At 43.6% G+C, this 12408-nt stretch overlaps 1 protein-coding gene and 1 pseudogene across 1 annotated transcript in view; both read right to left on the minus strand.

The window, feature by feature from the left end:
* Positions 1-2747: 2747 nt before the first annotated feature.
* On the minus strand, positions 2748-2864 carry LOC126096086 (5S ribosomal RNA; annotated as a pseudogene).
* Positions 2865-2870: 6 nt separating this feature from the next.
* Positions 2871-12408, minus strand: part of LOC126095139 (uncharacterized) — a 173426-nt gene continuing 163888 nt past the window's right edge. Inside the window, exon 3 of the mRNA XM_049909859.1 lies at positions 2871-5000. Coding sequence (XP_049765816.1) covers positions 4731-5000 — 270 coding nt within the window. The 3' untranslated portion in view covers positions 2871-4730. The remainder of the gene's footprint in view (positions 5001-12408) is intronic.

A 12408-nucleotide genomic window follows, 5' to 3' on the forward strand; every position in this document is an offset into this window, starting at 1 on the left:
CCTTCGTTGCTTTTTATAACTTGTGTTGTCTTCATAATTTCATCATCATTCATGAAAGTGACGAGATTGGACTGAGAAATGGTTGGGAATTTGTACAGGTGATGATAACCATGCAGTTGTATGCCCCTCAAACCAAACATCTTCATCATCATCATCATCATCATCATCATCTTCACGTCTTCTGTTAGGTGACTCGGAACCCATCGGGCACAAGCCTTTGAGCACCCACCCCAACTGGTGGACGAATGTGTCAGCACTACCAACAGAGACGACCAGTTGAGCAACGAGGTGTTTGATTGTGGTCACCTCGAATGAGAGTGTCCGCACGTTCCAAGTTCGTAACTGTCACAGCTGTGTGCGTCCGACCGGCACGTGCAGGATCGGATAGGCTTGTGCGACGATGTTGCGATAATGACAGACGCATCGACCAACGACTCACCGTGCTTTAGTTCACTGCCTGGTCTCTGTGCAAGTGTCTATGAGTATCTGCGATCCTCTGGTTTTCTGCCAAAAGAAACTGAGTAACAGCTCTCTACTTGGAACTCACCTCTGTTACAGACGCCATTTAGAGGGCTACGTATAGCGCCGCCTATCTGAACTTCATGAAACATCAGGCGCCGAAGCGGAAATAAGCGACGATGTCCCACAACAAATTCCGCATTCATTCAGTCGAAACTGTCCGAGAAAAAAAGTATTGCCATACTTACTAAATTCCTTTCGCAGTTTTACATTGAGAGGTTTGTGCACTAAATGTTAAGGTTTTACTGGAAACTCTAACCCAGTTACCATTGGCGAGAGTTCCATGTCAAGATGCGACAGAGTGCAATTGCTAAGCCAAGGGGGCCATCCAAAGGTATCTCGCCGTCTAACTGCACCAGCCGTTACTCATCTCCAACAATTCTGAAGGAATGCCAGTGCGCGTCTGGCACAGTATCACCTAATTCACCTTTACGAACTGAAAATACACCAGTCTCATCTGCTCACACACGCACACAAACACACACACACACACACACACACACACACACACACACATGGCCTGCCCTGCAATATTTCGACAGGATTTGCCACAAAAGTTCCCTAAGCTGAGCTGCGAGCTCGCAGCTTAAATTTTTTACTCTTTACTTGCTTTTATATTCAGTGTTCCCCGACGGAATTTTGTATCACATTGAAACCAGCACTCGGGAGTTCCTTGTGAATGCGTGGCTGGGAATGTCTGTCCAAGCTACGCAGAACATCGTTCGCCACACTGTTGTTACCAGTCCACTGAAACCGAAATACAGGTCTTAATTCTGTAACCTCTCATCTCTAGTTCCATTTAGAGGTAGTGGAAGAAAATAACAGAGACACACTCAATCGACAATAAAACAACAGGTAGTCTATCAGAATGTGTACCTTGTTCCATTAGCACACAATACATTATTTAATTTAGATCTTTTATTCAAAATATTATCTTTACAAAAGATACATTTTATTTACAATACTTGAATAATTTCTGTACAAAACTTAACTTACATCGCGAATGTACAAATTAAGACGAATGAGTAAATAAAAACAATGCTTCACAAGTTTCTCATTATAATACCATCACACCTCCTGAATGTGTTTAATTGAAGCAACTGCGATACTCATTTCTGTTATGATATTATTCTTGTCATCAATCAAGATCGTAGGGCCGCTTAAACCTCGCATAACACCTCTTGCTTACTAGTATCTTGTATCTGTAACTGAAATTCTAACTTTAATTGACCAATAATGCTTCTGCGTATTATGGTTAGCCTGAAAAGGATCTGTTAGATCTGCGACAATAGTCTTATTTTCCAGAATAGATGCTCGTAGCTATTCGACTTAACACCGTTACGACAGGTTTTTCGAATTATGGAGCCAATGACGAGGGCGATGCTAAAGCAAACAGTGCCGTTCTCGTTCCTAATACTTTTCTCTGTTTACATCTCAGCAAATACTGGTGATAAATTATACGTAATGTACAACTAAACTGCTGAAGTCTGGAAGTTCTTTGCCCGTCTCAACTTGCTGTCACTTGTATTTAACATGACTTGCTACCGTTTTCAAACACAACAGTCTAAGGTTGAAAAATACAGCTTCCCACGGCTAATGACTGAGCTTCTCGCTACAAATTTGAATTTTCGCAATTCTTTTATTATAGTTGCAGAAAAAAATCATTGTTTTCCGCAGATGGTCTATACATCGGAGACTCGTTCTCACTATTGCCCTAGTAATTAACATACGACTTTTCTTCAGATATTCATCAGAGGAAACTTACTTTCCACGAATAATTTGTGTTCATTTCCTTCTAGGAGTAATGTACTCTGATATATAACCAAGTTTCCTTTTACATTACAAACTCAAACGTTGATTACCTACGCACTCTACAGTTTGCTGCACACGGTACACAGGCTATTGGCCATACTCTAAAATTAGAGTGACTATAGTATTTGAGTACCATCGATAAGACTGACCATACAGCAGCTGAATGGATGTGGTCTTCTCAGTAACAGCATCAGTTGTGTTGCAGGGATTGATATAACAAAAAAAAGCACTCCGTCTTCAGGCCACAAGTGGCCCACCGGGCCGTGTCATCCTCGGTTGAGGATGCGGATAGGAGGGGCGTGTGGTCAGCACACCGCTCTCCCGGTCGTTACGATGGTTTTCTACGACCGGAGCCGCTACTATTAGGTCGAGTAGCTCCTCAATTGGCATCACGAGGCTGAGTGCACCCCGAAAAATGGCAACAGCGCTTGGCGGCTGGATGGTCACCCATCCAAGTGCCGGCCACGCCCGACAGCGCTTAACTTCGGTGATCTGACGGGAACCGGTGTATCCACTGCGGCAAAGCCGTTGCCATTGATATAACAGCGCGGTGCATTTTAAACACCGATTCCTTTTAGTCATAGCGCCCCTGATATTTCAAAATCATTATGGATATTGAAACAATATTGTATCAAGTGTTATTCGCAAAATGTCGTCAATAGTCGAAACATTTTTATCTATCGAGATATCGAAGCAAATGTGTCGTTTGTAATATAAGAAAATCATTTCATCATCAATAAGAGAAATTTCATTGCACCCTTTCCGTAACGGCGAGCACCAAGTGTCAGCGTACTCAGTGTATGTAATGCGGGAAGCATTCATTCGGGTTTACGTTGTTCGTTCTAGGTGTCGGTGACGTCACAGTGACTCGTAACCCCTCAGTATATCTCTCCTCAGCGGCACCTTCGTCTCCTTTAAGGATTCGATCTTTTGCTGGGATAGTGTCGTTCAATCGACTACTCAGTAAGCTACGGTATTACAAGCAGCGACATAGTGAAAAGAGAAAAGAGACACTACGTTCTTCTGACACTTGGCAATGAGAGTTTCGAAAAGGGGGAGGGGGCTGTAAAGTTCATGCCTTTGGCTCACTAGAGTCGGAACTGAAAAATGAATTTAGCACCACATGAATGCTTCACATCTTGTGAATATATCACACGTGTTCTGTCGATCGTTAATTGTAGATAGAATGCGAGATGGTAAAGACACAAGGGGCTTCATTAAGTTTTCGTTTCTCCAAGATAATCTCCGAAGGACATTCACACTGAGATGCCATAAACACTGAGGCAAACGCTTTCATCCCATTGCACTCTCAGACCATGGGTGTTTCTTTTGCACAGCAAACATTTCACCATTCAAGTTGAACGATCGCAGTGCGCATCCCACAACCTCAACAGACCCGACAATAAGCCATGTTGTCTATAAAGTGGTTACTAAGGACCTGCGGATATCTGTCAAAACGATAGGCGAGACACTGAATATCCCTCCGGGCCTAACTAGTTTCATCATTAGTTATATCGTAAGCATGAGGAAGCTTTCAATGAAGTCGGCGCTGAAATATGTGAATATTGAAAACAAAACGGCGTGAGTCGCAACGACCGCAGCTCCTTCAGCCTGTTTTGATGCCAGAAAGGACATTTTTGGCTAATCACGTGGCTGAATATGAAACCTGGCTCCCTGTTTAAGGTCCCTAAAGCATGGAAAGACCCCGTAGTATATCCCATGATCGAAAAAGTTCCGCACCCAAAAAAGAGGCGGTAAAGAAACGACGTCCATCTATTGCTCGATTGCCTACCTCGGGGCTGTAGTAAAACCAGGGGGAATCACAACTGCCTACTCGACCAGCTGAAGGAGGTTATTAAGATTAAATTCCGGCATAGTTGAGCAAAGTCTTCCTTTTGTTGCACAACAATTCACCTTTACATACGTCCCAAGTTGTGGCTGCCAAGTTGAAGCCCCTCGTTTGTAATTGGGCGAACCTCTCCGAAACCAACTTGACCTGGCCCCTTCGGACTATCATTTGTTCCCTAACCTGAAGAAACTGCTGAAAGGTCATAATTTCCGTGACACGGTAGACTTTAAGACATTCTGTTGAGAACTGAGGAGAATATCATGTGATGAGGTATTCTAAAATAGACTAGGAAAGCCGCGACAACGAGGTATGGACTACGTCTTTCAGGAATACGGTTATGTTGGTTGAATGTGTGCTGTTAAAATTCCGACTGTGGTCGCTCCGTGAAAAGCCGGGAATATTCAAGCAGCACCCCATCCTCTGCTACAGTGTAGTCGAAGGATCGCTCCCAGCTTAACTGGTGAACGTCTAGCTGTCAGTCCAGTCCCTGCAGAAGAGCTGTGAGCAGCTGGTGCAGAGTAATAAATAATGCGACGCATAGCGCGCTGGGCTACGAGTTCCTCCGGCAGTCTTCGCAGCACGACGGTGAAGCGACGAGCAGCGCGGTCGAAGCCGTCACCTCGTGCAGGTTGTAGGAGTCGGCGTCGGGCGGGACCGGCGGCGGAGGTGGCGGGGGCGGCGGGGGCGGTGGGGGCGGCGTCGCCAGGAAGTCGAGCCGCAGCTGGGAGCCGAACAGCGTGGAGTAGCGCGGCGCCGGCTCGCCCACCGCCGACTCGTAGCTGGGCGGCGCCTCCACCTCCTGAGCGTCCTGCGTCTCCACCTGCGGGCAGACACCGAGCTTACTCATACTCTGCCACTCAGGCGTAAGCCTCGATGCCAAAAAATAAGTATGTCAATCGAAATTAAATTAAATAAGTTGTTCGAAAACATTGCCATCCGAATCCTTCCAGGTGTGTGTATACTTAGATTAAGGGGAGTAGGGAATGAACAACAAGATTCCCGAAACAAAATCAAACAAGAAATAACTTTCTGTGAAATACAGGATTGTATGGGAATGCAGGTTTCCTTGGCAAATTTCGATGATGAAGTCTTCTCGGGTTATCAGTCGAGTTAAGGAGTCGTTCTGCAGCAACGTTTCGACAAGTTTCCTATTCGTCATCTTCAGGGAGTTCCCCTCACCACCATCCGCGATCCCCCCTACCCCTCTACATCTACATCTACATCCATACTCCGTAAGCTACCCGACGGTATGTGGCGGAGGGTACCTTGAGTATCTCTATCGGTTCTCCTTTCTATTCCAGTCTCGTATTGTTCGTGGAAAGGATTGTCGGTATGCCTCTGAGTGGGCTCTAATCTCTGATTTTATCCTCATGCTCTCTTCGCGAGATATACGTAGGAGGGAGCAATATACTGCTTGACTTTTCGGTGAAGGTATGTTCTCGAATCTTCAACTAAAGCCCGTACCGAGCTACTGAGCGTCTCTCCTGCAGAGTCTTCCAAGGGAGTTTAACTATGATCTCCGTAACGCTTTCGCGATTACTAAATGATCCTGTAACGAAGCGCGCTGCTCTCCGTTTGATCTTCTCTATCTCTTCTATCAATCCTATCCGGTACGGATCCCACACTGCTGAGCAGTATTCAAGCAGTGGGCGAACAAGCGTACTGTAACCTACTTCCCTTGTTTTCGGATTGCATTTCCTTAGGATTCTTCCAGTGAAACTCAGTCTGGCATCTGCTTTACCGACGATCAACTTTATATGATCATTCCATTTTAAAATGGTTCAAATGGCTCTGAGCACTATGCGACTTAACCTCTGAGGTCATCAGTCGGCTAGAACGTAGAACTAATTAAACCTAACTAACCTAAGGACATCACACACCTCCATGTCCGAGGCAGGATTCGAACCTGCGACCGTAGCGATTCCATTTTAAATCTCTCTTAATGCCTACTCCCAGATAATTTATGGAATTAACTGCTTCCAGTTGCTGACCTCTATATTGTAGCTAAATGATAAAGGATCTGTCTTTCTATGTATTCGCAGCAGATTACACTTGTCTACACTGAGACTCAATTGCCATTCCCTGCACCATGCGTCAATTCGCTGCAGATCCTCCTGCATTTCACTACAATTTTCCATCGTTACCGTCCGCAAAAAGCCTCAGTGAACTTCCGATGTCATCCACAAGGTCATTTATGTATATTGTGAATAGCAACGGTCCTACGACACTCCTCTGCGGCACACCTGAAATCGCTCTTAGTTCGGAAGGCTTCTCTCCATTGAGAATGACATGCTGCGTTCTGTTATCTAGGAACTCTTCAATCCAATCACACAATTGGTCTGATAGTCCATATGCTCTTACTTTCTTCGTTAAACGACTGTGGCGAACTGTATCGAACGCCTTGCGAAGTCAAGAAACACGGCATCTACCTGGGAACCCGTGTCACCTATCACCATCCGCAACACCCCTCCCGGAGGCCCACGATTGGCCCAGCCGTTGCAGACGAGACAGAGGAGCCTGCGATCCAGCTTCTGTAATGATACACACTGGACCTGAATCGGACACATTGACTGAAGATGACGAGTAGGAAACTCGTCGAAACATTGCCGCAGATCGACGTCTTGACTCTGCTGATAACCCGGGAACATCTCATCATTGAAGTACAAGGTTATTCTTAAGTATTTCCAGGGCTTCAGAACGGGACTACACGAAAACTACGAGACTTGCAGAAAATTCTCACGTATTAGTGGATAAAGCAACATTCCAAGTCTCGATTCGTAATACACACCGTGGCGTCGTGGTAGAGAGCAGAACTATGTGCAGGCTTGTTAGAGCAAGTATACAAGAGTCGGCCATGATGTGCAAAATCTTGCACTGGCACGATGTGCTGCACGTCTTCCGCCCAAGGCTCAGCCGGTCTCGGCAAGTCTTGGCTTTTGCTCGGTGCTTCTCGGAACTACTCGTTACAGTGCGACACATCATGTAGCATTACGATGCGACACTGTTTCTTCCGGAATTTGAGGCAGCATTTTGCAGTAGCCATGACATTTTTCGGTTCCGCAGAATTCTGCTGTCAGTGGTGTTTATTTTATTTATTTATTTACTTATTGTTCCGTGGGACCACATTAAGGAGAAGTCTCCATGGTCATGGAACGAGTCAATACATGAAATTATAACACGATTGTAGAAAATTGAAATATAAGAAACATATTCAGGCGACACGTCATTAGTTTAAAGAAAGAAATCAAGAATGTAGCACTGTAATTTGCTTAATTTTTTAGCTCTTCCAGGAGCTCCTCGACAGAATAGAAGGAGTGAGCCATGAGGAAACTCTTCAGTTTAGACTTAAAAGAGTTTGGGCTACTGCTAAGATTTTTGAGTTCTTGTGGTAGCTTATTGAAAATGGATGCAGCAGAATACTGCACTCCTTTCTGCACAAGAGTCAAGGAAGTGCATTCCACATGCAGATTTGATTTCTGGCTAGTATTAACTGAGTGAAAGCTGCTAACTCTTGGGAATAAGCTAATATTGCTAACAGCAAACGACATTAATGAAAATATATACTGTGAAGGCAATGTCAGAATTCCCAGACTATTGAATAAGGGTCGACAAGAGGTTCTCGAACTTTCACCACACATAGCTCGAACAGCCCGTTTTTGAGCCAAAAATATCCTTTTTGAATCAGAAGAATTACCCCAAAAAATAATTCCATATGACATAAGCGCTATTTAGTAATGTATATGTTAATAATGGATGTGCGCATTTATGTGTGTGTGTATGCATGTTTCACATCCCCCCCTAAACCACTGGATCGATTTCTGCCGAACTTGGTACACGTATCACCTACTGTCTCTAAAGAATTGCTGTGAGGGTAAGAACCACCTACCTAGGAACAGGGGTTGGGAGTGAAAAAGAAGGGAAGCCCAAGACGGGCGAATAGCCAGATTTTATTCCTCTGTTCTTTGAGAATGAAAGCACTTAGCGACCTGCAACAAACTTTTCATATAATTTCCAACCTTCACGAAACGTTTTCTTGCTGACAACCCCTGCAAAATGAGTAAAGGAAAAAAAAATTATCACTTATTACATTTTCGTTATTCATGCAATAAAACTGCGCGTCAGGCATGACATTCTAATCTATAACTTCTTTAGTAAGAACTCATTCGCGGCACATTTTGCCGACAGTGTCCACATACGTCCCTAAATGTACATACAAAATTGTCTGATAATACGACACATTGTTCAGGGGATGTAAAATTTCAGTCGAATGGCATTACAATACCATCCGGAAAGAATTGAAAAATTTAGTTGACGATGAAAGAGTAAAACGTTACAACGATCGACATATGATTTGTACGAATTTCATTGTTGTGTACGTCAAGAAGCAGTTCGAGCTAAATTGGTTGGCATGCCGCAAATGATGAAATTGTTGGTACGCATAGTAAATTTTCTGAATTGTACACATAATTACATCGTCAGTTTTTGTCGGAACTGAAGGAAAAGTATGGAGACGATATATATTACTCCAAAGGGTGTTGGTTAACTTAAAGGGATTGCCTGGAACGACTTTTCGATTTAAGACCAGCAGCTGTTGGGATTCTGAAGGAAGAAGGTAAGCACGAACGAAAATCAGAACATCCAGACATCTCACAGTAGGTGGACTTGACTGCACAGTACCCACAGTCAGACGTTGCAGTGTGAGAAAAAACTTAATTCTGATCTGCCGGGGATGACTTTAAGAAGAAACTCGCATTAAGGTAGGGCAACTTACGGAAAAAAACACCCGCTTCCCACAGCCCACTAGCGTTAAATAATATATGAATCTTGAAAAACACATTATAGCGTTGAAAGATTTACAAGAATAATTTTCTAACGGTTTTGACGATAATGCCAGTCTTACATCTGTTTTTTATCTGTTTGCCAGACCGTTTGTTATTTTAGTTGAAAGCACCCCTGTACATGTGCAAATGGAAATGATCGACCTGCAATGCAGTTCCCGTTTAAAAGACACAAATTCTTATGCGATAAAACTCTTCATGAGTTCTACTTGTTTCCCTCAGAAATAGTTTCAGAATGTTCAAATGTGTGGTACATCTTATGGGACTTAACTGCTAAGGTCATCAGTCCCTACGCTTACACACTACTTAACCTAAATTATCCTAAGGACAAACACACACACCCATGCCCGAGGGAGGACTCGAACCTCCGCCGGGATCAGCCGCAGAGAGTGTTTCAAATGGTTCAAATGGCTCTGAGTACTATGGGACTTAACATCGGAGGTCATCAGTCCCCTAGAACTTGGAACTACCTAAACCTAACTAACCTAAGGACATCACACACATCCATGCCCGAGGCAGGATTGGAACCTGCGACCGTAGCGGTCGCGCGGTACCGGACTGAAGCACCTAGAAGCGCTCGGCCACCACGGCCAGTCAGAAAGAGTTTCCTGTCCCCAATAGTGAGATTGCAAACGTGATGCAATGTTTCTATGAACAACGATGCGTGAAAGGCTTTTTCCGATTATGAAGCAGATTGAGCACCACCTTTTACATTTCATTCAGTATGTTCTGTAATGGTTCCTCGATTTTGCTGAGCATAGCGACATCACCAGTGAATCTGATCGCTGATATTATTCCATCCTAAAATTTAATCCCACTCCTAATGCTATTTAGCCAGGGGTGGCCGAGGTTTACCCTCGCGGGTCGTGTCCGGCCGCAAGTGCCAAAGCGCTCAGCCCCGCTGCATGTTTCCACCATCGCCACGCCACGCTGTCATCTGTGAGCGCGAGAAGGAGGAGGAGGAAGAGGGGAAAGCTGCAAACGCCCCTCATTTGAAAGGTAACGCAGTTCCACTGATTACGACTTAGTTTTATATTTGACATTTCTGAACAACACAGAGGGTAAAAAAAGAATGTTCAGTATTATTTATTTTTTTCTGCGCCGAAGACATAATTTTTATCTGGTATAAATTGTTGGCATGCGAACAGACGCAGACAATTTTACAGACTTTCGCACTCAAACTGCCACTCGATCGTGAATTATTTGGTTTCATAATCGAATAAAGGTCTTCCACACACATGTCTATCGAAATATTGTTGCACTTCTGCAACCTCATTATGGAGATTTGGAAACTCTACCTGACGGAAGTAATTTAGACGATCTGGGCAGTTATAAGGTAAAAAGATTTGTCATTATAACTGGAATTACTTTGCACGTCAGTCAGTTACATCTGCATGTGCACAGGGACCCTTTCAACTGAAACGGCAAACGGTCTTATAAACTGCTCGAAAACAGATTTAAGGTTGACTGTGTCTTCAAAACCCTTATAAAACTATCCTCGTAATTCTTTCAAGGCAACTATGAATTCTTCAGAAGTCAAGTTTTCCTTAACGGCAGTGGCCTTACGGAACTGAACTGCCTTTGTCAGAATGTGCCCTTCTACAAAGCGATTTTCATTTTACACGCATCACCATCAAATCAGAAAGAAGGTACTTTGTGGTGTATTACTGTAGGCAGTGTGGTGTTAAGTCCAGTTAAAATGCGAAACCTGCAATCCCTTCCGGGTGCTCTAATTTTCGTTCTTACACTCCTCTTTTCTTCATAAATTCAACAATAGCGAGTTTTAAATCAAAAAGTCGTTCCAGGCATTCCCCTTGACGTAACCAACGTAATTTGCAGTAACATATCACGTGTCGAACTATGAAACCGGATTTTCCCTATAGATGGTGCTAGCCGTCGGTGAAGGGCCCTTGAGACAGCTTCTGCGGTGCCATCTGCTTCCTGTAACGGCTGACGACGAATGTTAGCACACAGTAACCCAAGTTCCATACATTGGTATTTGTTTCAAACCCGTAAAAATGTCGAGTTTTGTGCCTACGAACTACGATTTGCGAATAGCATTGGCTTTCTGTTATCATTTGAGAAAAACTGTTGCATAATCGCATCGAATGATTGTCGAAGCCTTCGACGAACATGCTCTTGGAAAATCACAGTGTTTCGAGTGGCTCAAAAAAATTCAAAAGCGGTGATTTTGACGTGAGAAACGAGAAGCGCTGTAAACCAACGAAAAAAACTCGAAGGCAACGAATTGCAGGTCTTATTAGGTGAAGATGATACTCAAACTCAACAGGAATTCGCGAAAACACTGAATGTGACGCTAAAAGCCGTTTCTCTTCGGTTGAAAGCTATGGGAAAGGTGCAGAAAACAGTAAAATGAGTTCCGCATGAAGTGAATGAAAAACGGCAAGCAAATAGAAAGATCACATGTGTAATGCTGCTCGCCAGATAATAAAAAAAGTCGTTTCTCCATCGAATAATGACAGGTGATGAAAAATGGATATATTTGGATAATTCTAAGCTCTTAAATCATGGGTAAATCCAGGGAAACCATCGACATGCACTGCACGATCAAATTGCTTTGGAAAGAAGACAACGCTATGTGTTTGGTGGGATCAGTGGGGTGTCATGTATTATCAGCTGCTAAAACCTGGTAAACAGTTAACACTGATCGCTACCAACAGCAAATAATCGATATAAATCGACCATTACGTGAAAAACGATCATAATATGGAAAAAAGGCAATACAAAGTCATATTGGTCTATGATAGCGCCCTATCACACACAGCAAAACGAGCAAGACAAACGATCGAGGCGTTCATTTGGGAAATACTAGGGCATGCGACTTATTCTCCAGACTTGGCTCCGTCCGATTATCATTTATTTGCATCATTGTAACGCGCTGTCGCTGAACACACTTCACTTCGTGTGAAAATGTATGAAAATGGCTCGCTGACTGGTTCGCTTCGAAAGAAGAACTGTTTTTTCAGCGTGGCTTTCATAGACTGCAAGGGAGGTGGGAGAAATGTATAAATAGCAATGGAGGTTATTTTGAATAAAATATTGTTTATCAGTTTCAAACAAGAGACGTGTAATTGTTGCAAGCGAATTCCGGTTTCATACTTCTACATCTGGTATGTAGTCTCCATACTCTTCGTTCGATTATGTTGAAAACTGTTGCCTACTGACAATGGAACAAATTTGTAGCACCAGTCGCTTGTGCAAATGTTGAATTTCCATCCTTCTCTTCTGCCTTTCCCATTCATTTTTAGAATTCTGACAATTAATCGACAAACTGCCTCTTTTTGTGCAAACTGTCACTGCATCTATGAACGTCCTTCACACCAGGAGCAAATAGCGAAGGACCAACAGCGGTGACACCACGATTCTGCC

Source organism: Schistocerca cancellata, chromosome 8 (assembly GCF_023864275.1).
Source record: "Schistocerca cancellata isolate TAMUIC-IGC-003103 chromosome 8, iqSchCanc2.1, whole genome shotgun sequence".
NCBI lineage: Eukaryota > Metazoa > Arthropoda > Insecta > Orthoptera > Acrididae > Schistocerca > Schistocerca cancellata.